The sequence below is a fragment of the Pipistrellus kuhlii genome, unplaced genomic scaffold, assembly GCF_014108245.1.
Source record: "Pipistrellus kuhlii isolate mPipKuh1 unplaced genomic scaffold, mPipKuh1.p scaffold_m20_p_2, whole genome shotgun sequence".
Classification (NCBI taxonomy): domain Eukaryota; kingdom Metazoa; phylum Chordata; class Mammalia; order Chiroptera; family Vespertilionidae; genus Pipistrellus; species Pipistrellus kuhlii.
Window position 1 is genome coordinate 156,216,208 of NW_023425515.1, and position 17,317 is coordinate 156,233,524.

The 17,317-nt window shown below is 34.9% G+C and overlaps 1 protein-coding gene across 7 annotated transcripts in view; it reads right to left on the minus strand.

The window, feature by feature from the left end:
* The window catches only part of HOOK1 (hook microtubule tethering protein 1), a 64,381-nt gene that overhangs the window by 38,552 nt on the left and 8,512 nt on the right, over positions 1–17,317 (minus strand). For 6 of the 7 annotated variants that reach the window (XM_036446814.2, XM_045584550.1, XM_045584548.1 and 3 more), the window contains exons 3-8: positions 15,463–15,535; positions 11,261–11,311; positions 10,729–10,861; positions 6,398–6,465; positions 4,930–4,992; positions 2,844–2,927 (exon numbers count right to left, since the gene is read on the minus strand). In XM_036446814.2, the coding sequence (XP_036302707.1) occupies positions 2,844–2,927; positions 4,930–4,992; positions 6,398–6,465; positions 10,729–10,861; positions 11,261–11,311; positions 15,463–15,535 (472 nt within the window). The remainder of the gene's footprint in view (positions 1–2,843; positions 2,928–4,929; positions 4,993–6,397; positions 6,466–10,728; positions 10,862–11,260; positions 11,312–15,462; positions 15,536–17,317) is intronic. The other variant, XM_045584546.1, reaches the window with a different exon arrangement.

Below are 17,317 nucleotides of genomic sequence, written 5' to 3' on the forward strand. Positions count from 1 at the left end.
TTCCAGGAGCAAGCTAACCTACCGGTCAGAGCGTGTGTCCTCTGTGGTCAGTGCACATAATAGTGACTGGTCAACCTGTCCATTGCCTGCTCCCTGATAGACAATGCACATCATAGAGAGTGGTTGAACAGCCTTAGCATATCATTAGCATAATTCGCTTTGATTGATGGAATGGATGACTGGATAACTGGACACTTAGCATATTAGGCTTTTATTATATAGGATAAGGAAAATATTTCTAAAATGTTATGCTTGCATTGGTTACAAAAAGAAAATTTTTCTAAGTCTCTAAACTGTGATATATCAATTAACTTTGAAAAATTAATTTGTTCTCATTTTAGTTATAAATTTATTTGTAGAATGCTGTTACCTAGTAAGCCAAAAAACATAGACATATGCACAAAGTTATCATTTGTTTCACAGCAGAAAATGATCAGTTGCACATCATTTTCAGGGAGCAAATGCATTATTTAGTTCGTGAATCAAGAACAATTTGAATTAAATTTATATGTACATTGAGACTCTTCTTTTATTTAAAACTAGAGGCCTAGCACATGAAAACATGCATGAGAAGGGTCCCTAGGGCTAATCTGCGATCAGGGCCATCTTCCTCCAGCTCGCCCATCCCTAGTCTGACCCTGCCGCCACTACCCACTATGGTTACCTGTTCACCATTCAGCAATAGGAGCCTGTGGGCCAGAGAGAGGGACTGAGAGGTGGTCAGTGAACCTCATAGCGACTTATCGAGCAGTCGTTCTAGTCCTTACTGTTGTGGTGGCTGAGCATTTATTATATAGGATGGGTAACAATAAGTAACTTTAAAATCACATCAATATTTGTACCAGATGTTTTCCTACTTTACTTACATATTTATGTAACAAGCATGATATGCTCTCTTGTTCTACTTGTTTTCATTTTAAAACACCTTTAAAATTTTATGGCAAGGCTGTGAATTTTTATAAAGCCATAAGTTTACATATGATTTTATTGATATTTAAAAACAAAACAAAACAACAAAACAAAACTGGAGCTGCCCTGGCCAGGTGGCTCAATTGGTTGGAGCACTGTCCCATCCACCAAAAAGTTTTGGGTTCAATTCCTAGTCAGATACCTAGTTTGTAGGTTCGATCCCTGCCCAGTCTAGGCACAAATGGGAGGCAACTGATTATTTCTCTCACATCAATGTTTTTCTCTTTTCCCCTCCTTCTCTCTAAAAATCAATAAAAACATACCCTTGAATGAGGATTTACACACACACACACACACACACACACACACACGCACGCAAAAATAAACTTGACCTATCATGACTCCTGAAATATTGTACAAGTTCGGTATTTTTATTTTCAAAAGGTATAATTAACTTAATCCACTTACGTGAACAAGAGTTTACCATATTTTTTGGACCATAAGACGCACTTTTCCCCCCCCCAGAAGTGGGGGGAAATAGACCCTGCGTCTTATGGTCCAAATATAGCCTATACATATACTTTAAAAAAAAAGTTTTTTTACTTGCCCAGCTCTGTGTGGTCTCTGTGTGCTTGCCCGGCTCTAAAATGGTTCTAAATGCTGCTGTTTACTTTACAGGGTTGATTACATGTGTTTATGACTGTGATGTTGGGTTTTAATGCACATAAAATATTTTAGGACACTATTTGTTTCAGAATCTTTTTTTCTTCATTTCCCTTCTCTAAAAACTGGTGTGTCTTATGGTCCGGAGCGTCTTATGGTCCGAAAAATACGGTATGTTCACACATTGAGCTAATAAAAGGGAATTAAAGTTCTTAATTTTACTTTAAATACACTATAGGAAAATTACAGACATTGTCCTCCAAATGAGAAACAAAAATAATCTGGAAAACTGTCCCCAGGCAGCTATAAAGGAAACAATTATCCCTCCTTGTCATTAAAGCAGTTTAGTGACTATTACCTGTCAACTATAATCCTAAGTGACTGACATACAAAAAAGAATAAGAGCTTGTTCCTTTAAGATCCTTCCAATAAAAACAAACAAAAATTAAGTTTACATATAGCATATTATGATGGTACAATTAACCATTTGTATAGTTTTAAGACTTACTGCATAACTTCTACAATTGCATCTTCATATAATAGCAATGACGATATATGTATGCAAACATATAGTGCTCTGTGCCAGGCCTTGTTTTTAGTGCTTTTTGTATATTAACTTAATACTCATACTCAGTCTGAGAGATATATAATATTATCACATCATTTCTTGACAGATGTGATTGAAATTAAGATGAAGTATAGAAATTAAGTGATTTGCTTGAGAGGATATAACCAGATAATAATATGGCCAGGTTCTGGATATAGGTGGCCTGGTTTGAAAATCTATCCCTTTAACCATTAATTATTATTTCTTAAATCAAGTTTATTCTGCTAAACAGATAAACACAAGAATTATATATACATGTGTTCATATGCACATACATGCTAGCAAAATAAAACTGGCACTCACAGTTATTGGGGATCAAGCACTTCTAAGTACTTCTAACCATCACCTCACTTAATATACAAAAGTTATTAAGTAGATACTTTAATTTCCACTTTTTACAAAAGACTAAGACCACATCTAAATACTTGTTAAAATTCTATAATTAAAATTATCTTTATGAAGTAGTTAAGCCAGCGATTTTCAATTATAAAGAAAAATAATTATGAAAATCATGCTGGAATATTCACACATTTAATAGTGTCTTTTAATGTGCCCTCTATGAAATGAAACGCAACCTCCAATACACTTTACCAATTACCTAATTAAAATTAACTCTGGTACATTTAAAATGGGAACTTTTTAAGATTGGGTTTCTTTTCTGCACCTGCATATCCAGTTCTTGGCATCTCTGCCTCAGTTCTTCTTTTTCTGCATGTGCTTCCTGAAGTTCTTCCAGGGCCCTTTTAAGCTGAAATATAAAATGTCCTAATTGTTAATAGATCATGTTTTGATACAAACTGAAAAATATACTTTTATCACTACATATATGTACACTGATATTGGAAAAGGTATTTAAATTTTACCTATTAACAAATAAAAGTCTTAATTTTTTGTTTTTTTATGTGATATTTACATAAAATTAACATTTAAGGCTAAGGTAACATAGAAATACAATTTTATATAAATCCTTGTGAAATATTTAAGCAAAAGAGTATTAGTGGATGCACTGTTTAATTTCATCAAAGAAAAAAAAAATTAGAACAAGTTTAAATTTAAGTCTTTCTAGGAAAAAATATTTTAATTTGAAATACTTCTTCAGATGAGTGGCGAATTAATTAAAACAAATGTCTAAAAACATAACAAGAAAAGTTCTTGATGCATTTGCCTCTCCTCTTATCCTTTCCTTTATAACCAGACTGGGTTATATCCAGGCTGAGAGGGTATTTTCCCTCATTAAGAAAGCCATATAATAAAGCCAGGGAAAGGATACTCGAGTACAAGGTCTTTGAGCTATTTCTTCAATATTAAGAGAGAGGAAAGCAAATGTGACAAAAATTATATTATCTTAGTAGATAAATTTGAAATTAGCAAAAATTTTTTAGTGTCTACTATTAAATAACCATACTAGAGGCCAGGTGCATGTAATTTGTGACTGGGGGGGGGGGGGGAGGGAGATCCCCCTCAGCCCAGCTTGCACCCTCTCCAATCCAGGACCCCTTGGGGGATGTCCGACTGCCAGTTTAGGCCCAATCTGTAAAGCAGCAGTTCGACATCCCTCTCATAATCTGGGACTACTGGTTCCTAACTGCTCACTTGCCTGCCTGCCTGCCTGATCACACGCATCTGCCCCACCTACTGACCTGGGTCATCCCCAACTGCCTCCCCTGCAGGTCTAGTCTCTCCCAAATGCTTCCCCCCCCAATGGCCTGGTGGCCCCTTAGGGCACCCCTTGCTGGTGTGATCGCCCCCAACTGCCTTCCACCCCCCCTACTAAGCCGGTCACCCCTCACTGCCCCACTCTGCCTGCCTGGTCTCCCCACATTTCCCTGCCCCTCTCCCCTTCTCCCCTCCCCGCCAGACTAGTCACCCACAACTGCTCCCCCTCCTCCTGCAGGCCTGGTAGCCCCATGCAGCCTGCTGCTCGGTTGTTTGGTCGCCCCTCACTAACACCCCTGCTGGCCTGGTTGCCCCATGCAACCTGCTGCTCTGTCATTTGGCTATCCCTCACTTGGCCCTCTGTCAGCCCAGTTACCCCACACAGCCTGTTTGGTCATCCATTCGGTTGTTTCAAATATGATGGTCACTTAGCCTTTTATATACATAGAGATAAAATGGGTCACATCCTACATAATAAATCCCTAATATGCAAATCGACCAAATAGTGGAACCACCACCAGTCACTATGATGCACATTGACCACCAGGGGGCAGATGTTCAATGTAGGAGCAGCCCCCTGGTGGTCAGTGCACTCCCACAGGGGGAGTGCCACTCAGCCAGAAGTTGGGCTCATGGCTAGGGAGTGCAGCATCAGTGGCAGGAGCCTCTCCTGCCTCCGTGATAGCACTAAGGAGAATCAAAATGGTGGGCAGTAAAGGTCTGAGGGGTCCCAGATTGCAAGAAGGAACCCAGGTTGCAAGAGGTATGTCCAACTGCCAGCTTAGGCCCAATTCCTGGGCGCAGGCTGGGCTGAGGGACCTCTCACCCCAGTGCACGAATTGGGCCTGGTATGCATTATAAGTGTCAGAAGGAAGTTCAATACCTCTCAGCTCTTCAAATGATCATAAAAAGCTCTACAGACCAGCACTACTTGTATTCATGAAGGAATGCATAATATTCAATTGAGATCTCATAACTATATAAACCTCATGGAAGAAAATCTTGTATATATTCTCTGTAAGCTTTAATGATAATAACTGGCAGAGTACTATATCATTGCTTTCAACGTCTTTCTCACATACTGAAATACTCACCTGTTGCTCTAATTCTCCAGCAGCATCATTTGTAGGAGAGCTCAATATTTCTTTACTCATCAACTAGAAAATTAAAATAGTAAATTAAGTACAAGAAAATGATGTTTTACTCTACATTTTACTGTAGAGTAAAAATGTTTACTTGAAAGGACAGAATATTTTATAATTTTTCCTTGTCTCAATTTGACAATCCTTAGATTATTCAAATAAAAATTTTAGAGATTTAAGTTAAATAATACAATATTCAAGGCATTATACAAGTGTGAACATTATAAGTAAAGTAGGCTTAAAATAGGTACACATATTGAAAATTTGTGCACTAAAAATTATAATACAAGCTCTAAAAGAAGAATGAATAAAAATAAACATAATAAAATGATTCTTCCATAATAAATATTAACTTTTAAAATACAGTCTTTAAATGAGTGATACAGCAGAATTATGCACCTGAACATGTATTATTGCATTAACCAGTGACACCCCAGTAAATTGAAAGGAAACAAAAACAAAAACAAAACAAAACGAAAGTGAAAAAAAGAGTGATATGGCAAACTTACTAATTTAAAGAGATTTTAAAAGTAGGAGTTATATAAAAAATTTTCTGTAAAATAGTTATTTTGCATATAAACAGCAGATTTATTTATGTATAGTGACACTTTGAATTCAAACCAAAAATGCATATTCAGATGTTATATATACAAGTCCTATATAATGCCCCATCCAAACTATGGTTGTCTTCAGTAATCCTTCACTCTACTTTCCTTCAGGTTTCCCCTGCTCTGTATCTCTGCCTTTTTAGTCTGATTTTAAGAAAAAACATGCATCACATGACCTCTGAATCTCTATAGTTCAACTTTTATAGCTAGTCTGGCTTGAAAACCTACCCTGTTTCCCCGAAAATAAGACAGTGTCTTATATTAATTTTTTCTCCCAAAGTGGTGCTAGGTCTTATTTTCAGGGGATGTCTTATCTTTCCATGCGCTAGGTCTTATTTTTGGAGGATGTCTTATTTTGGGGGAAACACGGTAGTAAGTATCACGATGTTTTCTCACAGTTCTAACATTCTGAAAATGCAAATAGTACACACACATAAACACACACATAAATACAAATACATACACACACTTTAAAATTTCAGAAGAGATTGTTCTAACTGGCAGAAAAAAATGAGAAGAAATAATTCCTACCTAGAGAGAGATTATTTATTCTGCTAACTTGAAGTTATTGATATTTAAAAGAACTCGACAATATCAATTTATCTTTTAAATGCAGAGAAATTAATATTGGACTTGATCTCCTTTTAAGATATATATTGGGGGGCAGGGAAAACACAATAACTAAAAGCAAGTAAACATTCTGCAAAGAGCAAATTTATACAAACAGAAAAATAAACATCCATAAAATTTGTGAAAAGTTTTATACATTTAGTTTAAGATTTTCATACATATGTGAATATGACATAACTTACCTCTTGAATAGCAGTCATGACCACATGCTGAACAGATTCTTCCAGTGTCATTATGTTTTGAATATGTTCTATGATTTAAAAAAGAAATCAGATCTGAAAAATAATCTATTCTTTACCCATAGTGCTTTAGCCATTCAATTAATAGCATAAAAATGCATTTACCACATATTATCTATGCAAGTACATTATTTTTCCACAATATGTTCATTAAAAACAAGCAGAGTTGAAAATATTCATATAAATATTTTTAAATGGTTTACCTACTTATTTTTTAATCCTCTTATAAGCATACGCTTTTATTGATTTTTAGAGAGGAGGGAGGGAGGGAGAGGGAAAGAGAGAGAGAGAGACATTGATTAGTTGCCTCCCAAATACGCCATGACCAGGAATCAAATCCACAACAACTTGGTGTACAGGATGAGACTCCAACCAACTGAGCCACCCAGCCAAGGGTAAATGGTTTATTTTAAAGAAGAAAACTTCTAATTTTCTTATAAGGAACAGGAAGAGAAGAGATTGCAATTAATCTTAAAACAATTATAACAATTTATTCCCTCTTATTAAAATATTCAGTATTATGGAATAAATTCACATGTATTAAATGAACTCCTAAAATCTTAAGCCCAGAAAGTTTAATTTGATCGCCTATTTAGTTCATTTCAGGAACGCTTTCAAAGAAGAAACTTACATAGCTTCCTGTAAAAGCCCATCTAACATTTACCAAGTCTCATCTTAAGGTGATACTTATACCTTACAAGCACACATGCAATAAGTTAAGCTGATACTATCCCAATGAGAAAGGAGGAATGATGAGAAAACGTCTTTCATGTATTTGCAGATTTAAATCCATTTCAACTGCATATTTTCTAGATAAAACAATTTTCTAACAACTTTAAAGACTTCTTATTTTCTAATAGTTTTGTTATTTTAATAACTCCTCTGAAAACTTCTAAGAAGTTATTTAAGTCTTTATTTTATTTGTGAAGCCAACAAATAGATTCTGATTCTGGTATGTACTAAGTGCTATAAGAGTGTGGGAGGGGGAAGAATTAACTAGAGAATGCAAAAGAAGTGGAATGGTTTCCTTTAACTGAATTTTTGGGATAATAGAGTACTTCCAGTTTCCTAAAGTCATCAAAAGAATGATCATTTTCCTCACCAAAATATACAGGATACTTGTTTACCAAACTAATTCATTCATTCATAATTAAAATGTTGCAATACCTTGGAATCATTTTGAAAATCAAATTTGCAAAGCGTTAAGATGTAGATGCTGCATTATATTCTGTGTTTTTATTTTTAAATTTTAATTGTTAAACAATTTTTATTCATTTATCTACTTACTCCTAAAAATTGCAAACCCAGACACATTCCTCCAAAAATAAATTCAAGTACACAGTCCTGATTTTTTAATAATGAAAATTAAACTATCTTCTTATATTTACTACTTCCTAAGCTTTTAATTATGTACCTAGGAAATGAATTTTTCTTTTAAAAATATAAGAACCAAATTGCTAAGTACTGCTTAGAATAATGAAAATAGTACATATTACATTAAAATTTGTAGGAAGCAACAAAATTATAATGTAAGGGAAAACTCTAGCTTAACATGTCAATCATAGCTTGAAACAGAACTGATTTATTCAAGTGAAAGAAACAAGATAGAAAAATTGATATTTACTAGCAGAAATAGAAGAGAATCAAAGCCCAAGTTGTTTCTTTAAAAAAAGAGTATTAAAACAGACAAACATGCTAAAATTAAGCAAAAGTAATGTATGAACCCTGAGAAAGAAGACACCTACTAAGAAGGGATCCTGGTGGCTAACTGGGCTCAAATTTTAAAAAACCAGGGCCCAACCTGTCCGGCGTGGCTGTATTTGAACATAGTAGACCTGTGAACCTGGAGGTCACAGTTTGATTCCTGGTCAGGGCACATGCCTGGGTTCCAGGCTCAATCACCAGGAGAGGGTATGCAATAAAAGGCAGTTGATCAATGATTCTCATCATTGATGCTTCTATCTTTCTATCTCTCTATCTCCCTTTCTTCCTCAATGTAATCAATAAAGAATAAATAAATAAAACAGAGCTTATCATCCATTTCTACACAGGAACCTCACATGCAAACTGCACTTCAGAAGAATCTGCACTTAACTACTTGCCTTGCACTGTGTTTCTTCCATAAGAGCCAACTTATAAAGGAGTTCTGAGGCTTTCTCCATCCAATCAGAGATTCAAAGCTCCAACCAACTAGAGTGGCTCTATTCTAATCAATCAGACAGTGCCTTTTAGACCAAACTGAGAGGACATAGATTCCTCATTTGCATGAGGAAAGAACAATCAGGTAGCAGAGGCAGGCACTCCTTTCCATATAAGCCAGCTCCCCTCTAGCTCTGAGAGAACACTTTCCCTTTTCACCAAAAACTGAAGACTGAGTCTCCCTGGCTGAGCTGAATGGGCCAGAGAGGAACAGATCAGAAGACCAAAGCACAACAGGTCAGCTCAACCCAAAGCAGACTATGGAGTAGCAGAGCGCCTCAAGTCAACCTCATAGCCCTGCTGTTTTTACAGTCGTGCTGTATCACCGTTGAGCTGTTTTATGCTGTATATAGGTTTTTTTTCTTCACAGTACCCAAATTGAGGATTCCTATTGGCATTAAATTGGTGCCAATGCCCACTATTTGACAGATGTTATATATACTCAGTAACTGAAATATTGTAGAAACAAGGATTAAAGAAAAAATTCATAAGATCACAATAACAGAAAATTGCTAAAAATGAGCTTTGATTTGTCAATTTTTAATTTAACACTTATTGAAGTTTTAACTTTATATTCCTTACATTCCAGTAGGTAGACCTTTGACATTATCCGTTAGAAATAAAAGCCTCTAGAGAAGTGCTGATGTGCCCTAGACAAAATAGCTAATGACACAAGAACTAATATCAAAATTTCCAGAAACTCAATCCCTTTTTGATACAGGTAGTCCTCAGGTTACGTGGGACTCGACATACCAGTAGGTCAACCATTAGGTTGTTACATCGCCATCTCCCATTTATTTATTAAAAAAAATAAAAAAGTTCCGTCATTTGACTTATGTACATTTGTGCTCTATGTTTTTTATTTATTTACCACAAGTAAAGGTCAGGAATTGTTATCTTTCTTTTCTTTTATTTTTTTACTGTTTCACATCATTACTGCTGTGTATGTGCTCCATGTGAATGACATAGGTGCTTATGTAGGTGGGTTCTGACTTACATTGAAAACTGCTTTACGTCCTGCTGTAGGAACAAATCTCCAAAGTAACCTGAGGACCTACTGGTTTGTTCAGTTCATCATCTTATTTACTATATTCAACCAAAATGCTCTTTTTTTACTCAGTAGAACATGGATCACTGTGTTTGTTTTTATCAATATAATACACTAATTCCATTTATATCATTAGACTACTTATTTGGAAGATTCACTGGACAGACATTCTTCTGAAGAGCAGAATATCATCTAAAGAAGCCTGAATTATAATTTAACACCTGCATATTTATTTTTAAAAATAGAGGCCCAGTGCATGAAATCCATGCATTGGGGTAGATGGGAGGGTGTCCCTCAGCCCATCCTGCACCCTCTCCAATCTGACTGCTGGACATCCCTCTCACAATCCAGGACTGCTGGCTCCTAACTGCTCACCTGCCTGCCTGCCTGACTGCCCCTAACCATGTGGCCTGTCTGCCTGATTGCCCCTAACCACTCTGCCTGCCTGCCTGATTGTCCCTAACCACTTCTGCCTGCCTGTCTGATGTCCCTAACCGCTCCTTTGCTGGCCTAATTGCCCCCTAATTGCTCTCCTTCTATCCTGATTGCCCCTTACCATCTCTGCCTCTGCCTCTGCCTCCATCACTGCAGCTTTGTCCAGATGGACATCCAGAATGACATCCAGAAAGTTGTTTGGCTATCCAGTTAATTAGCATATATGGTTTTATTAGTATAGATTCTGAATCAACCTAAGGTTCTAGATCTTATAAGTGAAAGATATAATTTATCAAATGAATAAGTACAATATTTACTGATTATCCACTAAGTCTTAAGCAATAAACATATTTAACTAATTAAATTAAAATGCATTACATTTAGCCACTGAATATGAATCTCAGAATCCAGGTATCATTATGATACTCAAGATTGGTAGCTTTTTAGTGGCAGAGCTGTGCTAGAATTCCTATCTTCTGGCTTACATCTCAGGGTGCTATCAACCAGTAACAGTATATTTAGTGCTACTTTCTACAGAAATGTAGGTTGTTTATAGAAAGTACATATTCTCAAATGACAAAAACTTGCTTACCTTGCTTCTTTTCACAGTTGACTGCACAACCTAAAATAAGCTGCAGTAACCTCCCAAGCTCCACAGAATCTGAACTTTCAGTTATTCGGTTTAAATCAGGAATAAGTTCTTCAGAAATCTGTTGCCCCAAAAACTGTGGTATTGAAACAATAAATTAAATCATTCATTTATATAGGCTACAAAAAATTTACTACAATTAATTATTACTACAAAAATAAATAGAATTAGATTCCTAAAATGACTCAGATAAATTAACAAATGATATACCCAAAATTACTAATTAAAACCAGTTAGTAAAGTTCAAGCCACCTCCCAAAATTTTGAGTAACAGATCAAAAGCAACTGAAATGCTTGACTAATTTTTAAGCTGATGTATCTATATACATCGACCAGAATATATATGTGTGGGTGTATTTGTTATAAATTATTTTCCAGTAATATGTTATAAATTAGAAGCCAAGTCATTTTTTCAGTTGTCATGTAATTATCACATAGCATTTTGTAGTTAAACAAAGTCAGATGTTTTTCATACCTCGCTGTAATAACTCATAATTCCTTGAAGTACCTTCTTTAAATTACTAGCCTAATGGGGGAAAAAAAAGAATAACAATTCAAGAATTTCATAATGAAAGAAACTGTACGCTAAGGTGAAAGACAACAGAAACTGCCCCCTGATAAAAATAACAACAAAAATACTATATGTTAGAGTTCTACAAATATAAGTACATGATAATTTTTAAACATTGAAGTGTTAATCAGTTTGACTGAAAGAAAATAATGTCCACATGCTTACAAAGTTTAAACCAGTATTTAAAATGAGTCAGAATGAAGTACCAACTTTAAAGATTGAGCATGTCCATGTTCATTCATGAGCGAGTAACTTGTCTAGACTTAATTTTCCTGACACAAACAACTAGAAAACAGGAGAAAATACAAGGGTCAATTGTTTCCAAGCTGTAGCCAAAAAGCAATATCGAATTAGAATTTGAGAGAAGGAAAACAAAAACAAAAAAAAATGACCCCTACACCATCCAATTTCACACCATAGCATAGGGCCTGATGTTCTTGTTGAGTTAAGGAGAAAGACCTAAGATGTTCATGAAGATCACAGTATTTGGAATTTACAGGGCAGATAAAATGAAAAATTGAGAGCTATAGAGAAAAAGAACTCTAGAAATATGCATTAATGGTTCCATTAACTCTATGCCTGAATATTAGTTTGTATGTACACGGGTAAAAATCAATGAGATTTAACAAGAATAATTTCCAAGGAAAGAACAATCCTGGGAACTATAATCTGAACAATTCTCAATGATTATATAAGCCAGAAATTGAAGAAATTCCCACCAGCCAGGGTGAAGAGACTATGCTGTATAGACAAGCTTTCACTAATAACTCCCCAAAAATCATAACTTAGTAGTAGGTCTAACCTAGCCCTAGAACAGGGGTGGGGAATGTCTGGCCTGCAGAATCATTTGATCTGGCCCTGCCAAGGCATTAGGGGTGAGTTAATTAAATGTTTGACCAAATATAGCAGGCTAATTTTTAAGCTGATAATTTTGTATGGTCCGAGAATTATATTATAAATATCCAAACAGCCCTTTGGAAGAAAAATGGTTCCCTACCCTTAATGTAGAGAATCTGCTTTCCATACCCCCAAACCTTTAAAAGATGACCCAGTGATTCCACTTCTGAGAATATATCCTAAGAAACCTGAAGCACCAATCAAAAAGAATGTATGCACCCCTAGGTTCATAGCAACATAATTTATAATAGCTAAGATCTGGAAACAGTCCAAGTGCCTATCATTAGATGAGTAGATAAAAAAGCTGTGGTACATTTATACTATGGAATACTATACAGCAGTAAAAATGAAGAACATTTACTCTTTTTTTTTTTTTTATAATATATTTTATTGATTTTACACAGAGAGGAATTGAGAGGGATAGAGAGTTAGAAACGTCCATGAGAGAGATACATCGACCAGCTGACTCTTGCACACCCCCCACTGGGGATGTGCCTACAACCAAGGTACGTGCCCTTGTCCGGAATCGAACCCTGGACCTTTCAGTCTGCAGGCTGATGCTCTATCCACTGAGCCAAACCGGCTTCGGCTCATTTACTCTTGAGACAGCATGGAGGGACCTGGAGAGTATCATGCTAAGTGAAATAAGTCAGTCAGAGAAAGATAAGTATCACATGATCACACTCATATGTGGAATCTATTGAACAAAACAAAACTTATTAACAGAGCATGGAACAGAGTATGGAATCTCAGAGGGAAGGTGGGGACAGGGTCGGGGGTGGGGTGGGGAGGTAATCAACCAAAGACCATGTATGCATATATGCATAACTCATGGACACAGACAATAGGGTACTGAAGGCCTGGGGTAGGAGTGGCCTAGAGGGGGTCAATGTGGGAAAAAGGGGAACAATATGTAATTCTTTCAACAATAATTACTTTTTTTTTTTTTTAAGGATCAAACTAATTTAGAAGTATCTTAACTGCTTGCAAGAACAAAGTCCACCACACTATAAAATACAAAACAAACCTCAGCACTAAACAATAATGCTCAAACTGTCTAGCACCCAATAAAAAATTACTACACATGTGAAAAAGCAAGAAAATGTGTATTATAATGAGGACAAAACAAGTCAATGAAATAGGCCTAGAAATCAGAAATGAAAGAATTATAAGATAATGTTATAACTGCTAATTTAAAAATGTTCAAGGATTTCAATAAAAACAAGGATACAGAGGAGACATATGTACTACTATGTGTAATACTTTAAACAATAAAATAAAATTTAAAAAACAACAAAACCAAAAAAACAGGGATATAAGAAATGAAAAGATTTTTTTGTCACTATTTTAAAAAAAGCAAGACCCAACTATTACGTGTCTCCATGAAACATTTCTAATATAAAAACTCAGAGATTAAAAGAATAAAAAGTAAACCACTGAAGTAAAACATAATCATAAAAATGAAGTGGCTAGCCGAAACCGGTTTGGCTCAGTGGATAGAGTGTCAGTCAGTGGACTGAAAGGTCCCAGGTTCAATTCCAGTCAAGGGCATGTACCTTGGTTGCGGGCACATCCCCAGTAGGGGGTGTACAAGAGGCAGCTGATGGATGATTCTCTCTCATTGATGTTTCTAACTCTCTATCCTCTCTTCCTCTCTGTAAAAAATCAATAAAATATATATTTTCTAAAAATGAAGTGGCTATATTAGTATCAGACAAAAGACTTCAAGGACTATTATAAAGGATAAAAAAAAGATATTTCATACTGATAAGCATATTCATTCATCTATTAGGACATAAAATTAATGTATATAAACCTATTAATAGAGATTAAATTACGAGATTTAGAAATTAACAGAATTTAAAGGAGAAACTGACAGTCCACAATCATCATTAGAAATTAAAAGTCCTTCAACCTTAATAAAATAATCAGATAGGAAATCAATAAAGATATAGAAGATACAAACAGTATTATCAACAAACTTGACATAAATTGTAGAACTGCAGAATACATGTTATTTTCTTTCTTTCTTTTTTTAAAATATATTTTATTGATTTTTTACAGAGAGGAAGGGAGAGGAATAGAGAGCTAGAAACATTGATGAAAGAGAAACATCGATGAGCTGCCTCTTGTACACCCCCTACTGGGGATGTGCCTGCAACCAATGTACATGCCCTTGACCGGAATTGAATCTGGAACCTTTCAGTCCACTGACTGACACTCTATCCACTGAGCCAAACCGGTTTCGGCTGTTATTTTCAAGTATACATGGAATATTCATGAAAGACAGATCAGATGTTAGGCTATAAAACCAGTCCATTAAACTTAATGGAATTTCATATATCAAAATGGAATTAAATTAACAAATAAAACTTTTAAAAGTTAATTAAAATTCCTAATTTTTTAGAATTTAAAATATTACTTCTGATGAACCCATGGATCAAATGAAAATTACCAAATATTTTGAAGTGACTGAAAATAAGAACACTGTATGTCAAAAATGTGTGGGATGTGGCTGAGGCAATGCTTAATAAGGGGAAAAAGAAGGACAAAGGTCTAAAACTGATGATTTAAGCTTCCACCTTAAGAAGCAAGAAAAAGAAGTGACTATTCAAGTAGGAAAAAGTTAAAAAAAAAATTTAAAGAGAAAAACCAATAAAACAAAACATAAGGTAGTTCTTTGGAGAAAAAACAAACAAACAAAAACCCACAATAAAATTCAAAAAGATTGAACCAAACTTAACAAGACAAAAATACATAACACATAAATTACAATATCGGGAAAAAAACAATTTAAACATCCATCAATAGGTGAATGTGGTATAGTAATGTAATGAAATAATACTTAGCAAATCTATTGTTAATAAAGTCAACACGGATGAGTCTCAAAAACATTATACTGAGTAAAAGATGCTAGAGACAAAGAGTACAAAATGTTTGATTCCATTCAGATGGAACTCCAGAAGTGAAACCTTTAGGGACAGAAAGCAGATCTGTGGCCAACTGGGGCCAAGATAAAGAATAAGAATTAATTGGGAAGGGCCATATCTGACAATAGTTATAATGGAAACATACATGTGTCAAAACTCAAACTGCATACAATAAGTGCACCATTAAGTTAAATTTTTTTAAAAAAATTTAGTTGAGCTTAGTACTAATTTTAGAAACAATGGTTGGATCAAGTGGATTCTTCAATTTAATCTGCATACCTTTATCCTCCAGTTGTCGGCAATATCCTCCTTAATTCGGCTTAACCAAGATTCATTGAACCACGCTGCATCACTGAAACAAAAATAGAAATGCTAAACATGTAAAATACCAAATTTAGTCAACGAAGTTATTTCATATTTTATAGCCTGTCCTTAATAATAGTACTTATTAGTATTTAGAAGACCCACTAAATTTTTTGTTATTCCTAATGACCTATTTCAGAAATTCTCATAATAAACTACTTAAGTCATTAACAACTTCTATTTAAGAAACATTTAATAAATATGTCAACAGATACCAAAAGTCCCTATCCCAGTGATTGGCAAACTGCGGCTTGCGAGCAACATGAGGCTCTTTGGCCCCTTGAGTTTTTAGCAAAGGCCAGCTTAGGAGTACCCTAATTAAGTTAATAACAATGTACCCACCTATATAGTTTAAGTTTAAAAAGTCTGGCTCTCAAATTTCAATTGTTGTACTGTTGATATTTGGCTCTGTTGACTAATGAGTTTGCTAACCACTGCCCTACCTAAGGAGAAAAAAAAAAAAAGAGAGAGAAAACTAGTTTTTCATGTCTACTATGTCTCAAGCACTATGCTTGATGTTTTTCCATATTATTTCATATAAATGTCACATTAATTTGGGCAAAGGATCTATTATTTTCAATCTTAGTCTTCAGAGCACTGAGGATGAGAGAACCTAAGTAATTTGCCCCAAGTGAAATTAGTATCTGGCAAAGCCCTAAATAAATCTCATTGTAACTGAGTATAATGAATATAATAAGAAATCAATAAGGACAAATTTAGTTTTAAACTAAGTACTATGGATATTGAAGGTCAATACAAAAAAATTGTTATATCAATATTTATGTATTAAATAAATAAGGTCTTGAAGAACGACATTTAACTATAAATAATGGACTATATTAATAGATTATATTTAAAACAAATATTTGATACTTGCTCTGAGTAAGGTATTGAGCAAGATTAATTTGAAGGTAAATAATTTACTATTCTGACTCAAATAATTATTAAAGGGAAAAATAGAAAGCAAAAATAACTATACTCAAAGGAGAATGTGATAAATGCTTTAAGATTTAAGCCAACACGACTTAATATCAGAATACAGTGCTAGAATAGGTCTTAAAAGTCCCATTTAATCTTGATTTTACAGATAAGCAACCAAAGTGAGGAAAGAAATCCATCTTTTTCCATGGCAGTATCTTGAATTTAAAATGCAAGGCTGAAATTAGAACACAGTGATTAGCTTTTCAGAAACTGTCTGCCTCAGATGTTTTAATACAGAAGATCTCACTTCTGACAGGAGTAACCAAAAATGGCTTCACCACTTTAAATTCCTTTATTTTGAATTTTAACTGTTTTCTTTTTTGTTAATCCTCACCTGAGGAGGATATTTTTTCCTGATTTTTAGAGTGGAAGGGAGGAACAGAAGAGAGAGATAGAGTGAGGACAGGAGTCGGGGGAGAGAGAAAGAGAGAAACTTCCATGTGAGAAAGATACATTGATACATTGATGGGTTGACTCCCACACACACACCTACAGGGAGCCAGGATCGAAACTGCAACCCAGATGTGTGCCATTAACCCAGACTCTTCAGTACACAGGTCAAAGCTCTAACCACTGAATCACCCTGGCCAGGGCTTAACTGGTTTTGCGGCTTTTTTTTTTTAAGCAAATTAATGTTAATTATGTTCAACTTTTCCCAGATGCCTGAGGCTTCAATTTATCAAAATAATTTGGCTAAATATATAAATTATATAACCAGATATTTATCTGAAAAGACTGAAATTAGTTAATGAATCAAAACTAAAAGTAAATTTGCTTTCTATTGACATCA